The sequence below is a fragment of the Schistosoma haematobium genome, chromosome 1, assembly GCF_000699445.3.
Source record: "Schistosoma haematobium chromosome 1, whole genome shotgun sequence".
In the NCBI taxonomy this organism is placed as follows: Eukaryota; Metazoa; Platyhelminthes; class Trematoda; order Strigeidida; family Schistosomatidae; genus Schistosoma; species Schistosoma haematobium.
The window spans coordinates 53,826,306-53,838,129 of record NC_067196.1 but is presented as its reverse complement, the minus strand read 5'-3'; the positions used below and the strand labels follow the sequence as shown (position 1 = coordinate 53,838,129).

At 40.3% G+C, this 11,824-nt stretch overlaps 1 protein-coding gene across 2 annotated transcripts in view; it reads left to right on the top strand.

The window, feature by feature from the left end:
* The first annotated feature begins 1,745 nt into the window (after positions 1-1,745).
* The window catches only part of MS3_00001603 (uncharacterized protein), a 40,379-nt gene continuing 30,300 nt past the window's right edge, over positions 1,746-11,824 (top strand). The window contains exons 1-2 of one of the 2 annotated variants that reach the window (XM_035733975.2): positions 1,746-3,402; positions 11,109-11,618. In XM_035733975.2, the coding sequence (XP_035590183.1) occupies positions 2,503-3,402; positions 11,109-11,618 (1,410 nt within the window). In that variant the 5' untranslated portion in view covers positions 1,746-2,502. Of the gene's footprint in view, positions 3,403-8,899; positions 11,619-11,824 lie in introns of those variants that run through there. The other variant, XM_051209070.1, reaches the window with a different exon arrangement.

Here is an 11,824-nt window from a genome sequence, read left to right as displayed (position 1 = left end):
GCTCAAAATTTGGGCTAGTGATGATTTTGTTGTAGCTTCCTATTACATTGTTCACAAAAGTGAGATGACCTCTCTTAAATGAAACTCCTCTTGTGTTTACTTTTAACTGAACTGAAGCTCATTAAGTACTCTACCTATCCATTTATTGATTGATTGTATGAAAATTTCCTCTCCACATTACCGTTACTTTATTCGTGTGGTGCATTTTGTTGGTACGCAAGTGTGCCGAAATCTATCTGCTTTAATTAATTAATTTAATGTATATTTGCTATCTGAGGTCAAGTGAATAACCACACTTGGTTCTTGTATGCGAGTTTCAATGATAACTTATAAGGTTATCACGTAACTTAAGGTTCTTGGATAGTGAAGCCTGTTTTGTTTTATACATTCAGAACACTAAAAGTGCATGCAGTATTCTTCTGATTCTGTTTGGTTGCTTGCTTTTTAATATATTTGTGTAATGGTTCTGTTTGTGTTTTCGGTGAGATAGCCATAATACCTGGATACGTCGAAAGGTCAATCTGTCTTTTGCCCTAATCATTAAGTGTGATTGCAACATTAGCTGGTGGGTTCCATCATTCCCGTCCAACACAAGTGGGCTCCCTATCATTCGACAAAGATCAGGAACGGTAATCCACACTGCTTCGTACAAATTATGAGCTTCCTCGCTAGAGATCGTATGATGGTGTATGTGAGTAATCAAATGTTAAAGAAGAATTACAGACATTAATACTGTCAGGTGGTTGTAAGACTTATATACAAGCTAGCTTGTATGTATAAAACTAAGAGCAAGAAACTGTAACTCATCCGAATACATCGCTCATTGTTAAAACATCATGATGGGTGATTATAATGACATTAACTGAACTCCGAAATGCAGTTAGTAGTAGAGTAATTTGTCGGTCTAGTCTTTTAAAGGTTCTGAGATGAACTCAGCTTTTTTATAAACCTCTCACATTGTTGAATTAATTTACTGCAAACGACGTAAAATGTTATTAATACACTTTCTCCCAGGCAGTGGGAGAAAACAGTTTTACCTGGTTACTTACTGGAACATAAATAAATAGTAAATATGGAAAATAATGGGAGGTTGTCACACATACATCCTTGGAACTGCCATTATCTCTGCTCTCCTGTTATTGCTTGTACTCAGTTTCAACGGTTGAAAGACCGATTAAGCAGTTTGTGTTCCGAGTTTCGAATTTCGATCGTCGGCATAACGACTTTGCAACAAAAGCTCTAGCGGTTAAAAGCGACCCTTGTAATTCATGGATGTCAGTTCGTGCTATGATTCCTTGACTCATCCTTAGGTGATCTCGAACTAATTCTTGTTCTTCAAACCTAGAAAAGGCAATGTTATTTTTCTATCTTTAAGATGGGCTTAAATGCAACTGTTGATAACTACTTGGAAATGTTCTCCATCAGACTAGCTCGAAAACCACTTCAAATTTACTTATTCAAGATTAATTATAAAGTCATTTTTATCACAGTTCTCATACTAGGAAACCAAAACATTCGTATTTTAACTGAAGAAACCTTTCAGAATCAACAATTAATTTGTCAGCGTAGTTCCTAGCACGATGGAAACGGGATACTTGGTGCTTTGAATAGCTGGAATTACGTTCATCATTCTGTACACAATTCTAACGACAAATCCCATCGTCATAGAGTGTTAGCCCGTCATTTCCCCCTAAAAACCTCTCTTTAAGTGTTTGGGTCTCTTCTAACGAAATGTTAATAATTTTAATCAAAGGGGATTATATGTTGTATAAAAGTAATTTTCTATTTTGAGTAGAGTTAGCTTAGTATGTAGTTTCCTGACTTGCTGAATATCAGAGGGAGTGCCCTAAATAACTAGGTAAAGCGTAGTTCGTTGAGAGTGCCTAAGCGAGCACTGACAACACCAGTAAGTACTTACATATCTTTTAATTTGGTCAAATAACCCACTTCAACAGTTTAGACCCCTAAGTTAAGATGACTTTTTAAGGTATTTTGAGATAATTAATTGATCAAAGTTGTCTGGCTCAAAGTACAAGATGGTTCATGTTTTGAGTATATTTTTGAGCTTGAAAATAATTCTTCAAACAACATAGGCCACCTAGTATTCTGACATTCCTAAACCAAAAATTCTAAACTAAGAATTTCACAAACTCCTATAGTTTTGGAAGAATATTGATGATCCAAAACTAATAAAATCACGCTGTTCTGCACCGCAAATGTGAAAACCTGATAGGATGGACAAACATATTATTTCAACATTACCTTGGAAATTTGACGTTATTTTGTTTGTATCCCCATGTCGGAGCGCATTTTATAACCAACTTGTCGATGGCTTCTTCCTAATGCGTGGGGAGAATTACATCCACTTATGGTGATTGCTATCATATATGAGTAACTAAGTTCAGTCTACTAACATAGATGAATAATTAGAACTTGGAGTAGTTAAGTGATGTACTGTTTTTATCGTTCGTTGGCGTGTGTGACTGCATATTTCCTTGAATTATGTCAACTAACGAACTAGGTCCTCAATCTGTTGTTGGATTAAAAGACATCTCTTTAGATATGATGGTTATGCAGGCCAACACAATGAAATTAAGTGATCAGGAAGCTAGTCGTTCGAATTATTCTAAAGACGGGCCTTGTTCTATTCATGATTCCTTTAGTATTGACCGCCATTCTTCAGATGAAAATTCACCTGGTGCCAAAATTAAAGAAGACCGGTGTGCTGAAGAAATTACTATGTCGGGCTCGGCTGGGGACGATGTTTCACGAGCGTTGATACAGCGAAAACAACCACTAATGGAACTAGTTAGTTCCGAAGAAGGTTATGTTCGGCGTTTGAAACTGGTAAAGGATTTCTACATACCGGCTGTTAATGCTCCAACTACAGCTCAGTCCAATACAGAAAACATTATAGGAGCACCTAGCTCGCTACCTCACAGTGATTCACATGCTTCCCCGCCTGTTGCTCCTGAGGATTTGGCAGCTCGATGGAGAATCATATGGGGAAACTGGATTCAGTTATATGAATGGCATTCGGCGTTCCTTGAAAAACTAGTTAGCGTTGTGGAGAGTGATCCTGATCGCATACCAAAGCTCTTTATTGACTCTCGAGCTCGTTTAAGGTCTATATACTCGAAATATTGTGAAAATCACCGAAAGGCAGCTTTAATTGCAGAGCAGTACCGGGATTTTTTTGAGGAGTTGCGCATTTTTATTGGCGACAAAGAGGACGTTGTCTCACACCTAATGCAACCAGTACAGCGTATAATGCGCTACCAACTCCCTATTGCAGAGATTCTTAAGTACACTCAACGTGCCTGTTCACCTGATCTTTTATTGTGGAAAAAGACTTTGGAGATTATGAAGGAAATCCCAAAGGATACGCAACTGATTTTGGAGGTAAGTTTTGAATTGTACATTGTTTTTTACAACATTGTGGTCATATGTCTATTAGCGTCATTTCAATGTCATAAATATATTTATATGCTTCCTACCTTCGTCCCGTAAAAACCTTATTTGAAGTCGCTCGTAATTCTGGTTACTAGTAAATCTGTTTACTCACGTACCTTTCTGATTTCATTTGTATATTTCATCCATGTCATATCCAAGTGTTTAGAATTAAACATTTACTTGTGTATGCTTTCGGGCTGCTGTATCTGTCTATAATCAGCGTAATTATATTGTTAATTCATAGTAAAAAATGTCTGACTTTGTCAGTGTTGGAATGTTTCGGGAAATCGGTTGGGACTTGACACCCCGGATTTTTTTGGTTGGTCCTCAGTGGACAAAGTATGAAAAGCCATTTGCTTATCATGATTATACGCAGTTTGTCGTGTCATTTTTGTGTGTGGAGGAGTTTAAATTCACGTTCTTCAACCTCGAAGATAGAAATATTTCTCAGGCGTCTAGGTCTATGGAAGTCGAGGTACGAAATGCTTTGTTTCGATGTTAGTTAACCGAATCAGTATATTGAGGGCAACCTTTTCCAACTTAGTGAAATTGTGTTCTAATAAATCAACATACCAGATCTCTTATTTCAATACACCACTATCTTCAGTTTAACTGTTATTAGTTTGAAAAAAATCGATAACTACAAATAGTCTTATAACAGCAACATTATTTAGAATTCTTGAAATCATTTGCGCTTATCACTAATAGTGTAAATTTACTATTCGAACTGTAGAGTATGCTTATCATCGGCTAAATTCTCGCTCATACTCTTCAACTAACTTAAATACCGCATAATGATTATGACTGTGATCCGAGGATTGAAATACAAATGCCTGCAATCAAAGATAGGTTAATTTGTTTCGCTCTACATATAGCTATCTGGAACTAATTGTATGATGATATTGTACTTACAACTTTTACCCCTCGTGCTCTTGCGTAGACCGCCCACGAGCATACTCCAACCAACTCTGTCATGTAAAGTATTTTCCAGTTGCTATTCATCCTCTTCATGTCTACTTCCAATTCCTGACACAATATATTCTTTGGCCTTCATCTTTTCCGTTTCCTTTCATGACTCCAAGTAAACACTTGACTCGTGATGCAGTTTGATCTGTATGTAACACCCACCACCTCCAACGTCTTTACTTAATTTCCTCTTCATCTGTTGTCTCCAGCAGTAGACCGTTGCTGATGGTATCCCGTCAACGGACATTGAATGTCTTGCGTAAACAATTGTTTATAGTTACTTGTAATTTTTGATGGTGAGTGGTTCTCCAAGTTTCAGCTCAGTAAAGCAGGACTGTTTTGGCTGATACCGAGTTCTGCCAAGTTGTATCCTCATTTCCACAGCTATTAGGTTGGCCCTTCCGGTATTCCACCTATAGAAATTATTTTTCTGGCTGTTAGAATAGGCATCAACCTCATGACTGAAAGAAGGCCCTTGAAATCCTTGGACAAACGTTAAGTAGTTCAATCCTTGTTAGCGTTTTCTTATCAAGGTTGTTTTCTACGGGATTGTATTGCTGACTTCATGTCTAACTCTCCTCGTTTACTCGGGACGGGCAGTAACCCTAGAAGAGCTGCAGGCAGAATTATGAGACCGTACTACTGAAAATAAACGTAGGCAAATTTTTTCAACGGAAAAAAGCAAAATATTTTAGTTAATTAGTTGTCAATATAGTCAGTTGATTGAAATTTAGATTGTAATCGACTTCCTATTCATTCAACTTGATGGCTGTAAAAAGTAATATTCTTGTTCTGACGTAAAATGTTAGAGAATTATGGTGAAATATAACTAAAATCGTGTCTTCTAGCATCATTCAGTCCTACTCTGTGATTTAAATAATTGAATAAGATTTTAAATGACAAATCATATTGATGATCATAACTAGTAGATATTTTGAAGACTACATAGATCGGCTAATCTTTTCTTGACAAGCCCGATTAATTGATTGATCGTGACCAACTTGGTCTCGTGTGCTGTGATGTTTCTTCCCGGCTGCCCACACCATGAAAGGGTATTTCTTGAGGATTTTTTATTTGAACACATGAATATTGGTACAAGAGAGCGCCAATATATATGCGCCACACAAAACAATGAAAATTCGAAGAGAAGTAGAAAAAAAACTAGGGAGCGCAAAAGAAAAAGAGAACAATAACGAAGAGATTGGTGTAAGGTAGTGTGGTAGTAACGAGGGAACGAAAAGGTACAATCAGAAGAAATCTTTCAGGTAAGGGAGACACAACCACTTTTTATGAAGTAAGTAAAAGGTTACAGCAGGATCGCCACTGGCTTCTATTCTGAGCCATATCTGATAACGTCTCTAGCCACCGCACCATCTCTCAGACCCCAACCAGGGAGTCGTGAAGGACCGACACAAGCCAGTCCTTTGCAGCTTTCTTTCATACCACGACACCATGTCATGCACTGACCACCCATCCGCTTCTTCCAACCAGTCCCAGAGTCGGCAAATAATGCACGACGTGGAATTCTCTGGGACGACATTCGTAGAACATGTCCAAGCCACCGAAGTCGGTGTTTCAAGATGGTGACACCAATTGAATTATCATCTCTGTGCCCGAACACACGATGCCGAACATCTGCATTACTAACATGGTGTTGACACTGGATGTCAGCAATCCTTCGGAGACAACGATGATCGAACACAGAGAGTCGTCTAACGTCCTCAACTCGGAGAGGCCAGGTTTCACAAGCATAGAGCGAAACTGCTCTCTTCGACGCGTTGTAGATCCGACCTTTTACAGCCAGACTAACATCACGAAGGCGCCAAAGGTGGCCCAGATTGGCATAAGCCGCTCTGGCTTTCACTATACGTGCATTGATCTCATCACTCACACCCCCACCAGCACTTATGCAGCTACCCAGATACACGAACTTCTCGACTACGTCTATCTGCTCAGCATCCAGGGTGAGTACAGGATTGGAATCCTGCCAGTCTTGTAGAAGTACTTTGCACTTCGAAGGTGCGAAGCACATACCATACCTACGGACACTGATTGCCAACTGATTAAGTGCGGATTGCATGCCTTGGGCATTATCGCACAGTAAGACAATATCGTCTGCATACTCAAGGTCGAGAAGTCTTTCTCCAGGCAACAGATCTACACCACCATTACTTACATTCATCAGAGCTGTTTCCAAAATGTCATCGATGGCAAAGTTGAAGAGGAATGGTGAGATTGGGCAACCCTGCCTAACCCCACTGCTCGAATGGAACAATGGAGAGAGATGGTTGTATGCCCTCACTCTGCCTGAGGTGTTTTTATATAGGGCCTTTAGGATGTTAATAAACTTCTCAGGCTCACCCTTCTTCAATAGACAATCCCAGAGAACAGTCCTGTCCAACGAATCGAAGGCAGCCCTGATGTCAAGAAACACTACGATTGTTGGCCTTTGATAAGTATGGCGGTGTTCTAACAGTTGGCGGAGGGTGAAGATATGATCAATACATCCTCGACCAGAACGAAACTCAGCCTGCTCCTCGCGAGTCAATCTTTCTCGGGTTTTGAACAACCTACGAAGAATGACGGAAGCCAATAGCTTGGACGCAATCGGAAGTAGACTTATCCCCCGATAGTTGTTACAGGAACGACGTGAACCCTTTTTAAAGATAGGGACAACTATCGACTCATTCCATGACGTTGGTACACTCTCTAGTTCCCAAACCTTTGTAATCAACGTCGTCAATTCCTTAGTCAAAAAGTCAACACCATCTTTAAAAAGAGTCGGAGGTAAGTCATCTGGGCCAGGTGATTTGTAACGCTTCAAGAGTTGGAGTTCCTTGCGGACTTCCTCCTCATTTGGTGGATCAGTCGTCACCGGCCATGGAGGGCAGGACAGTCTGACCGATGTTGCCGGAGCAGCAGGCCAGTTGAACTGCCCTTCGAAAAATTCTGACCACCGTCCAAGACGTCGATGGATGTTAGTGATTGACATCCCATCATCCTCGCAGATTGTTTCACTCACACCAGACTTCTTGCTGCCAGTGGCTCGGATGAGCTGGAAGAGCTTCCGGTAGTTACCAGATGCAGTTGCTGCTTCCAGCTCATTAGCACGCTTCGACCATCAGGCTTCTCGGTCCTTACGCAAGCTTTGCCCAATTTCCTTACGTAACATCCTTCGTTTATGGTCAAACTCACGGTCACCCGGAGTAGACCGACGGGCTTCAATGAGTTGTAAGGAACCTGAAGAAACCCACTGCTTAAAAGCGAGACGTTTCGCAAACCCACAACTGACTGTTCCCGCCATTTTCATGGCGTCATGCAATTGCAATCAACGCTCATCTATACTTTTCGGTGGAGTGGTAGCTAGCCTAGAGGCTAGCTCGGTTCGATACTTACTTGCAACAGAAGTTGCAACCAGCTTGCTAACATCAATCTTTTGGTGGTGGTCACTTCGTTGGCCACTGAAAAGTAAGGCAAGATTGGCGCAGACCAAGGCATGGTCAGAGTCCAGATAGGTACTCCAAAAGGAGCGGCAGTCTTGTACACAACCACGCCAGCGGTAGCTGATCGCGATGTGATCAATCTGAGTCCAGGCTTGAGATGCAGAGGGAGGACGCCAGGTGGCACATCGGCGATGACTGTGCCGAAAGTTAGTGCTAGTCCGAAACAGGTTGTGGTCTGTGCAAAGTTGCAGTAGACGGTCCCCGTTATCTGACCTGCGACCAACGAGTCCCCATCGGCCACCTAAACGACTCTCTTCTGTGCCTAGACGCCCGACCTGGGCATTCAAGTCTCCGGCTAGTACTACAATATCTGTCGAACGCACTTTCTGGAGAAGAACAGATAACTGGTTGTAAAACTCATCCTTGATTGCATCCGGGCTGCAATCTGTCGGGGCATAGGCGGAGATGACGAAAAGACATCGTTTCTCACGCCGATTTCTTCTCACTTTGATGGAACTTTCTAATCTAACAGCACATAACCGACTGTTAATGGGGACCCAATCGACTAGTGCTGCCTCAGCTCTAGCGCTTAGTGCGACACCAACGCCAGCAAGACCAGACGAAGATGCCACAGGGTCCCCGGATAAGCGCACGTAAAACAAGCTTTTCGAAGCGACAGATGGAGATCGAATTTGTAGTACTTCGCCAGAGTCTTGAATACGGGTCTCGGATAGACAACAAACATCAATATTAAGACTTTCCAAAGACATAGCCAGCCCTATCTGTTGTCCGACCTGCATAAATGTGCGAACGTTGAAGGCAGCCAGTTTGAATGGTGCACGTGGTTTCAGAAAACCTGCTTCAGTTCTCGTATTCGGTGGTAACATACAATTTTCAACCGGACAGTGACTCGAGAACGTTTAGATACAGTCGGATTTCCACCAAAGACGAGCCGCTGTATAAGTATAAAAGAGGGTGAATAATGTGGAAAATAATAATATTAATAATAGTAATAATAATAATAATAATAATAATAATTTGAATCAATTGATTGTTTTTCGAAGCGAGAAAAATAATTTCCATAGACATACAGAGTTCATCATTTGTGTGTGGGCTGTGATACTGCCCGGGTGCCCAGTCCGAAGCAGGTGGTTATCTTAGGGGCCACACCCCGAGCCTTTGACCTAAAGGTCTAACCCACAAGGCAGTGGAGCATCGTAAGGAGATGCAATCCCATGGTAGCCGGTGACCAACGATTGGTTCATACGCCATTTGTTCCCGCAGGATACTGGAGCCCATGTGCACCATTGGTTTGTGATCCGGTTAAAGCGCCGGACATTCGCTTTTCGTCCTCTCATTTTCGTAAACAACACCCCCGCCACGAGAATGCAATGAGTAGGACTTCCCTGACAGAGGCTGTATACGCGTGGCCGTGTGAGAGTATTTCGAGAGGGAGAGCGGACTCTCCCCACTCTCGGCCGTACCAGGGCATTCAGGGAACCTGAAAAAGAATACAATCTTAGCACTGTCCAAACCAATGACGTTCGATTGGTATGAGCAGCCTAGCGTCTTTATTGGTCATTTTCCTACTGGCCCTGCCACTTAAGTCCATAACACCAATACTAGCTTCCATTATGTAAATCCTCTATTTCAAACACACCTGGTTTATACACAAGCCAAATGGACCACATCACACCACAAAATAGGAAACAGCATTTGTACAAGATCAAGCCGAAAAGTGATTGGGAGACAGTAATTAATAAACTGGACATAACTTAAGAACAGTAAATCGTATAATGATTGTCTATAGGTTAAAATAAAGCTTATAACAAGAGGAGTATAGATATGCAGTCTAGTTACTGAATAGCTATACGATAAGAATACACATATAATATTAGTCCATTGACAGTTCTCAGAAGTTCCCTATAATTTGATCTTCACTAGGATATAACAGTTCTCTTCTCTGGTTTATATGGTTCCGGTCTGTCGTGTGGTTGATGCAAAACGGGTTCATTGGATGTTATTCGCCACTGATCCTTCTTTTGTGGTTTGCCTTTTCTAAACGGGTTCGCTCTGTTAGGCCATCCAGCTCGGAAGACAACACAAATTTACTATGAAATTCGTATACCTAAATCTCAGGCCAGAATAATATCGACAGAACATTTGCGAAAATTGAGTAAACTAAAACCATATTTTGCAAACGAAGCTTAGTTAGAATGGTTTTCAGAAAAATAATGTACTGAATGCATCGAGTTTAAAAGTCTTTACGAAAACGGTAGGTTTACGAAATTCATTAGGATATATTAGAAGTCTTCAACTTTTCGTGCAAATGTGGAAAATTTAAGTAGTGACTAGAAAGTCGACTGTAAAGCAAAGTAACCAACAACCGTACCGATTTCTGTATTATAAATAGATGTTTCAATCAATGTAAAGTGGACCTATTTTCTATCAGCGAATACACATTGATCTGAACTAGAATTTTCAATTTCCAGTTATGTTTTACCCTTCAGTTCTCGGTTCCTTTTTAAATTCCCAACTCCATATCAATAGTTTAAGTACTTTAATCTATTGTTTTTTAAGCAAGGGTGGATAATAGCTGGCAGTAGAATCCAGGACGCGCGTTTGGTTTGGGGCTTGTCAGTTGGATGTACCTGCATCCCAAATTTGGTGTTCACACCTTGACTCGAACCCAGTGCCGTTCGCATCAATCACCATCGTGTTGTTTACCCAGCTACTGAACTTTTTAATTTTATCATTTACTGTAGCCGTGCAACGCACAGCTTAACAATTGTCCTGTAATAAATTGAGTTTCTTTTCTACTGGCCCTACCCTTGTTTGCAAAATAATCGGAACAACCAGATATAGGATGTTGTGCACCAACTTGCCGAATTTATTGTGTAAGATAAGTGAAGCTCTAGAACATGATGGTATTAACTTTGTATTCATCTGCAAGTCACAGAAAATATACATAAATAAATAAATGTAAATATTTGTGGATCGTTTCTTGTCATACATAGTTTGTATATTGTCATCTCCCACTCATATGTGTCTTTATTTATTGAGTACAACCTTTAATATGCTGTACAGTTGTGCAGGCCAACTTTTATACCATAAAATGAATTATAGCTATTCAGTTTTGGCATTAACCACTGAACTTTTGGATTACGCTCTTGCACTTTATATATCGTCACATTCATCGTAGTTTTTTTGCTTCACTGTTTATAAAAAATACTCATTACTTTTTAGGCTGCTCGTATAGATGGCTTCCCTGGAGTAATAACCGCTTTGGGAAACATATTATTACGCAGTGATCTGTTAGTAGCAACTACTACTCGTGAGCAATTGTTAGAAACTGTCACTGCCTATAAAATGGCTCTTCAAAATGTCAACAGTGGTGTTTTTTCTGAAACCAATACATCACTTAACAAAATCCCTTCTCATGTTGGGCGATCTGGAGTAAATACGGGTCCATCACTTTCTACAGACACTTCAGCCACAATGTGTTCGTCCTCTGCTACACCAAATAGTTTGGGATTACCTTCTCCTGTTGAAGGCCTTAATTCTGTTATCTCAGAAGGAAATGGACTTTTTACAGGAAATCTAAAGTTTGTAGAATCACGGTTGTTTTTATTCGAGCAAATGCTACTCGTAACGGAAGAAGTTAAACCAAAGCGTCGTGTAGCTACCAGTGATACATTTTCCCAGTCTACTTATCAGTTTAAAGCTGCAATAAATGTCAACAAAATGCGTTATGAGGTGAGTACAGATAACTTTTAAAGCAGATTTTCTAATCACATGTTTAAATGTTAATTGATCACCATGGTCAAAAATTGCTTAATTTAATTCAATCGCTTGTCATTCCACACGATATATTATTCATTAGTTAACCCCTTGAGGACAACTTTGTTCTAATTAGTGTTATTATATAATTACAGTACTAGTCACTCATTCTAGTTTAAATT